The sequence below is a fragment of the Cydia amplana genome, chromosome 10 (genome assembly GCF_948474715.1).
Source record: "Cydia amplana chromosome 10, ilCydAmpl1.1, whole genome shotgun sequence".
Lineage (NCBI taxonomy): Eukaryota > Metazoa > Arthropoda > Insecta > Lepidoptera > Tortricidae > Cydia > Cydia amplana.
Window position 1 is genome coordinate 173,056 of NC_086078.1, and position 6,134 is coordinate 179,189.

Here is a 6,134-nt window from a genome sequence, read left to right on the forward strand (position 1 = left end):
TTAATCTAGCTACTACATACTACATAGGTACAGCAAAGGTCGATCAACTTCATTTTGGGTTCGAAATATTACCTAAATAGTAAAATTAGTAAATAAGTAGTTAATTGTAGGTAAATGAATAGATCTAGCATTTAGCTGAACTGTCTTCGATCGGTAACTAAATCGGTTTTAATATGGGATGAATTCACTATTGTATTGTATTGTAGTACGGGCGATTTTCCGCAACTCGACGTCCTGCGCCTATTTTGCGTGATAGGGGCTAGTCCTGCCAGCCCAGCTCCTCGAGGAATCCTATCAAACCTTTGATGTTGAGTATAGGACCTCGGGGAGATCTCTCGGGGATCCGAGATGTTTTGCCCTGTATGGGGCCACTCCGCTGCATTCCAGCACCACGTGAGAGGCTGTTTCTTCCTTCTCCATGCATCCACGGCATAGGGGACTGTCTGTGACACCTGTTATAAAAAGATGTTTGTTAAAAAGTCCATGACCTGTTATGACACTGGTTACCATACTCAGACGGACTTTTCCTAGTTGAAGGAGTGCCCTTGTGAGCTTACCGTTGATGCTAGGCATGGCTTGTTTGGCCTGTCTGCATCCAGTCTGGTTTAGCCAGTGTTCTGTGTGTAGTTTCCCTGTGCGTGCCAGCAGCATTGAGCGTACCTTACTAAACGGTATCGGGAGAGTCGGTTCCGGGCCAATCGCCCCCGCACCCGATCCTTGTCTGGCAAGCTCGTCCGCAGCATCGTTACCTCGGGATCCACTGTGTCCCTTGATCCATTGTAAGGTGATCTTGTTGTTCTGACATACCTCCATTAGTCGTTCGTGGCATTCGTGTATGAGTTTGGATGTAACTATATGGCTTTTTAGGGCCATTAAGACTGCTCTACTGTCGGAGAGTATGCGGATGGAGGATCCTACTACCTTCCTTGCAGTGATGGCAGCCGCCGCGTTTATGATACCCATGCACTCAGCTTGGAATACCGAGCTATGGGATCCTAGCGGAGTGGTGATTGACATGTTCAGGTCTTCTGAAAAGGTTCCAGAGCCCGATCCGCTGTCTGTTTTGGACCCATCAGTGAAGATTCTCAGCTCCCGGGGATTGAGTCCTTCGTAGTTGTCGTCCTCATATAATTGTATTTTGTACCTTTTGTCGAAGGTGGCTTGTTTGTGAATTCGATCCGTGCCTGCCGTGAGCACTGGAAATTCGTTGTATACCTTTTCCAGGCATGTTGTGTGAAGAGCTCCTGTGATGTTAGACCATATATTGAGGGTTCGCAACCTTACCGCTGAGAGACTGGCCTCTTGTTGTATGTGTAGGTGCAGCGGTGGAAGGTTTAGCATGACCTCCATGGCTGCAGTCGGAGTGGACCTCGTGCAGCCAGTGGTGGCCGCGCATGCGAGCCTCTGGAGTCTTTGTAGCTTGTCACGTACGTTGCCTAGGTTTGTTCTTGGCCACCAAACCAAAGCACCGTAGCAGAGTAGGGGGCGGATTATAGTCTTATAGAGCCAAAGGGTAATTTTCGGGTTGAGTCCCCACCTCTTACCAATCATCCTTCTGCACTGCCAAAAGACTACTCCCGCCTTGTCTATGTGTCTGTTGATGTGATTGTTCCAGTTGAGTTTACTGTCGAGAGTTAGCCCTAAGTACTTAACTTCATCGGTCAGCTGTAGCTCAGTCTGGAAGAGTGTTGGTCTGGTAAAGTTGCCAAGTGCCCTTTTATTGGTGAACATTACCATTTCTGTTTTGGTGGGGTTAACTGATAGGTCAAATTCTCTACACCAGCGTTCTACGATCCGAAGAGCTGCCTGGGTGAGATCGCATACTGTACTGGCAAATTTACCTGATATTAATATTGCCAGATCATCAGCGTAGCCTATTGTGTAAAAGTGTTCCTCGTTAAGTTTGGTTATGAGGTTGTTAACCACTAGGTTCCACAACAGAGGTGACAGGACTCCCCCTTGAGGGCATCCTCGCACCGCCGCTACGGCCTGAGGTTCGCCTACATACCTTATTGTCCTTTGATTTAGAATGTTCATGATCCACTTTATTAGTCCGGGTTCAGCGCCGTGGCTTCCTAGGGCATTCCCTATACTGGTAAAGTGAGTCTTGTCAAAAGCGCCCTCTATGTCAATGAAAGTGCCAAGGCACATTTCTTTGTTGTGGATGGCTCTCTCAATGCGGCTTACAACCATGTGTAAAGCCGATTCCGTAGATTTACCTGAGCTGTACGCGTGCTGGTTGTTGTGCATCGGTATGTTCTTTAGCGCTCTATCCCTCAGATCCCTGTCACACAGTTTTTCCAAGGTTTTAAGTAGGAATGATGTGAGACTGATGGGCCTAAAGGATTTAGCAGCTGTGTAGTCGTTCTTACCTGGTTTAGGTATGAATACCACATTCACATCTCTCCATCTTCTGGGCACGTACCCCCAGGCTAGGCAGGCTGCCATGATGTTGGTCAGGGTTTCCTGGATGAGTCCTAGCCCCCACTGTAGGAGAGCGGGGAAGATCCCATCCGGACCAGCCGCTTTGAAGGGATGGTAGCTGTCTATGGCCCACCTGAGTTTCTCAGCGGTGACGACTCTGCGCGCCATTTGCCAGTTGTTATCCGTTGTGCTGTATTCCTCTTCCGGCTGATCTGCATCAGCGAGACTTACACATCCTGGAAAGTGAGTTACCAGGAGTAGGCGTTGGGTCTCTGCAGGGGAAGATGTGTATGTGCCATCCGGTTTTCGTAATGAGCCCAGTTGTGATGTGGGCTTGTGCGCTAGGGTTTTCCTTACCCGGTTGGCTTGGTCTAGTGTTTCGATGCTGCTACAGAAGTTCCTCCATGACAAGGACCTCCAATACCGCAATCTCTTCTTGTACCTGGCCTTGGCTTCGTAGTAGTTGTCCCAGTCCACCTCGGCCGTTGTGTTCATGGCCCTGTTGAAGAGTTTTCTGGTTTTCCGCCGGAGTCTCTCCAGTTCAGGGCCCCACCACTGGTGGCCCGTTATGGCAGTCCTTGCCGGTGGTTTTAGGGGGCACGCCTTGTGGTAGCTGTCTATGAGGGTATCGGTTAAGATATTTACCTGCTGTTCTATCTGAGCCGGTTCCCGAAGGTCATCCCTCGGTGGAAGCAGATCAAGGCTTTCGCCTAGGGCCTTCCTATAACTGGCTCGGTCCGTCTTCCTGGGATTCCTCCGGGCGGTTGGTGTGTCGCTAGATGCTAGTAGATTGAAGCGAATCCATCTATGGTCTGAGCAGGAGGCCTCCTGGGAGACGTGCCATCCCATGACTAGTTCACTGACCTCCTCTGACGCCAGAGTCAGATCGATAATCGTCCTGCATCGTTTGTTTACAAATGTTGGTTCAGCGCCTACATTGAGAATGTTTAGATTAGTAGTCACAAGATATTCAACAAGTGTCTTACCTCTGTTGTTACTGGTCTTCATTCCCCACAGCGGGTGATGTGCGTTGGAGTCGGCCCCGATGATTATTGCGAGGCCTGATCTCTCGCAGTGGTTGACCAGTCGTTGTAGTTCGGCGGGCGGTGGCTCGTCCTCTCCTGGCATGTACGCCGAGGCAAGGACTAGGTCGCGACAGCCTGTTGGCAGTGGAACTTGTAGTTTAATCGCACACAGGTCTCTGGAACAGAATTCAGTGAGCGGTTGTGCAATAATATTGTTAGTAGTTAGGATACATGCCCTAGGGACGGCATGTACCGCGGAGTAATAGAGCTTACCTTTCGTGTCGGAGAGCCCGCGTATGTGTCCGTTGCCCGTCCAGGGTTCTTGTAGGAGGGCAACGGCTGTTGGCAAACCTACCAGACAGCGTCTCAGTTGGGCCGTAGCGGCCACGCTGTGCTGGAGGTTTGCTTGGAGGACACTAGTCGGTGTCCATGTTGTCGGTGGTGGGGGCGGCATCTTGCATCTCCCCTCCCTCCTTCAACATGTCGACCAGCCCCGACTCTATCCAAGCCGACAAGTCCTCACCCTCGGATGATGTCCCGGCTGGTCCCTCACCAGTGCCAAGGAGTTCATCCTCCGAGAGTTCGGGTATCGTCGGCTTGGGTAGAGCTGGGGGGGCAATTTTCTCCCCGGAGTCAGACTTACTCTGCCCGGAGGTGCCCGCGGCCAGTTCACTGGGGACCTGTGCTCCCGTTACCCTTAGGGTGGAACCCTGCAGGGTGGGAGGCTGGTCCAGGTATTTGCCTCCGGGACCCCTGAACCTGAGGTAGACATTGCCCACTCCACAGTTCAGGGATCTGCCCCTCTCCATGAAGGCGGGGACGAGGTCTTCGGGGATTGTAAAGGCGACAAACCACCCCTGGTCTTGCCGCAGTATCTCGATTATGGACCAAGTGTCAACCTTGGCCCATTCGTTCTGGTACCTTAGACCGTCAGCTGCCTGACGGACGTCTTCCCAGGACGAGTTGTTGATGTTCGGTATTAGGAGCCCGCACTTAACTCTCCTTGCCATCTCCGACTGGCGAACCGCCTTGAGGGAGATGTCTGGCAAGGTTAGGGCCTGGACGCATCGCTGAGACCAGGCGGCCGAGTATTCGTCTTCTGCGAAGACCCTCAGCTGCCCTTCAGCGAAGACAGGCTTGCCCTTGAATTTAGGTGGCCTGACTCCTACCAGTTTGTTTCTCGCCTCCGCCACGATTGCTTGGTGCAACCCGCGGAGGATGGCGTTAGAGTGTTCAGCGGTGATCTTCCCCGACTTCGCGTCAGTAATGACGATCGTCATGTCAGATGCCGCTGTTTGTGCATACGACAGCGGTTGGCTTGGGCTCACTAGTCGCTGCTTTTTGTTATCTCCTTGCGGGGAGAAGGAATCGTCTCGCGTCCTTTTAGCAGCGGCTCGTGCGAACTTGCCGGGCCGTCGTTTGGGTGGAGCTGCGGCCGAACTCGTAGGGCTACTGGCCGACGTTCCAGCCTTGGGGGGTAGGGTGGAACCTTTCCCCTTTGGCGGAGGCCTGCCAGCAGCATCCTGCTTGTTCGGCGCCGGTTTGGGTGCCGGCTTCTGGGAAGTCTGCGCGCCCACACCGGTTGCAGGGTGTGTTGGTGTTTGTGTGCTGCCCAGCTGCTGCTCTCGCGCTAGACGAGCTGCACGCCTCTGGTTCTTGTTTTTCTTCTTCTTCTTAGCTACCCCACCTTGACATTTAACAGGGGGGGGGTGGGTTAGAAGAAGAGTTCGCAAGTCTGGCGGGGTGGGGCTTCCCAGCAGGGGGTCGCTTCTTGGACCTTCGGTCCACTACCTGCCAGTCCTGGAAGGAGTTTGGGCCAGTCTGTTCCCCAGATGAACTGGGTTGCGGACCGGCCGGGGTTTCGGTCTGACGCACTGTCACTGGAACAGCTTGTCTCGCCTGTGTGGCTTCACCATTAGCGATGGACGCTGCTGGATCAGCTTGGGGGTTTTCGTTAGACCTGTTATCCATAGTTCGTAACGATTTTCTTCATCCTCATCGGCTCCCACCCTACAAGGGCCCCACCTCTGGGAACGCCTACTCACACATATAAAAGGTGCTTTCAGTCGTTAGGACACCGACTCGGGTATAGAAGTGAGAAGTTGGCTAGTTGCGCGACATCGGAAATGTGTAAGGGTGGAACGTAGGGTCGTCCAGGTCAGACGCCCTCCGCCCGATTCACCTATACGCACTTCCTCAGCATGGCCTTTCACCACCGCATCAGCAGCCGAAACTGCCTCTGCGGCCCCCTCACTTCTCGCCGTGAGCCCACTACGGTTCCTCACTAGACCATTTCCCGGACTGTGGCTAGTAGCCCGGGCTACCGTTTTGCCCGAAATTAGGGCCAAAGCAGACGTGTTGCCACGCGGGTTGGCTATGGCTCAATCGCCAGGATCCCGTCATCCTTGCTTACGGCGCTCAACTGTGCAGGTCCTAGCACAGGCAGGTTGTATATAGGTCGTCAGTAGTAACCTGCACCTACTGACAACACCAGTGTGGATGTTAGCCGCCACTAGAAAGAGGCACGAATGCCAGTCGCTAGTGGCGTTGCCCAGGGTGGACCGGGGGTGACAGACGGACCTTTGGGCGGGCCGAAGCCCACCCAAACTTCCCCCTGTCTCCCGCTCGGGGAGGTCATCACACCACTCCACCCCTGCTCCACCCATGAATTCACTATAATAGATA

General features: G+C 53.1%; 2 protein-coding genes across 2 annotated transcripts; both read right to left on the minus strand.

The window, feature by feature from the left end:
- Positions 1–259: 259 nt before the first annotated feature.
- LOC134651652 (uncharacterized) lies at positions 260–3,552 on the minus strand. Its single transcript, XM_063506750.1, has 3 exons — positions 3,411–3,552; positions 2,558–3,356; positions 260–452 (listed from the first exon to the last, which is right to left on the minus strand). Exons 1-3 carry the CDS (start codon positions 3,550–3,552, stop codon positions 260–262), a joined length of 1,134 nt encoding a protein of 377 aa, XP_063362820.1.
- On the minus strand, positions 3,176–5,420 carry LOC134651653 (uncharacterized). Its single transcript, XM_063506751.1, has 3 exons — positions 5,325–5,420; positions 3,723–5,236; positions 3,176–3,584 (listed from the first exon to the last, which is right to left on the minus strand). Exons 1-2 carry the CDS (start codon positions 5,418–5,420, stop codon positions 3,866–3,868), a joined length of 1,467 nt encoding a protein of 488 aa, XP_063362821.1. The 3' UTR covers positions 3,176–3,584; positions 3,723–3,865.
- Positions 5,421–6,134: the final 714 nt, after the last annotated feature.

Coding starts and splice junctions, on each gene's coding strand:
- LOC134651652 (XM_063506750.1), bottom strand. CDS start 3,552: ATGCCAGGAGAGGACGAGCCACCGCCCGCCGAACTACAACGACTGGTC. Junction 3,357..3,410: donor GAAGACCAGTAACAACAGAG/GTAAGACACTTG, acceptor TTCTCAATGTAG/GCGCTGAACCAACATTTGTA. Junction 453..2,557: donor GTCACCGCTGAGAAACTCAG/GTGGGCCATAGA, acceptor TTTTTATAACAG/GTGTCACAGACAGTCCCCTA.
- LOC134651653 (XM_063506751.1), bottom strand. CDS start 5,420: ATGGATAACAGGTCTAACGAAAACCCCCAAGCTGATCCAGCAGCGTCC. Junction 5,237..5,324: donor GACAAGCTGTTCCAGTGACA/GTGCGTCAGACC, acceptor ACTGGCAGGTAG/TGGACCGAAGGTCCAAGAAG.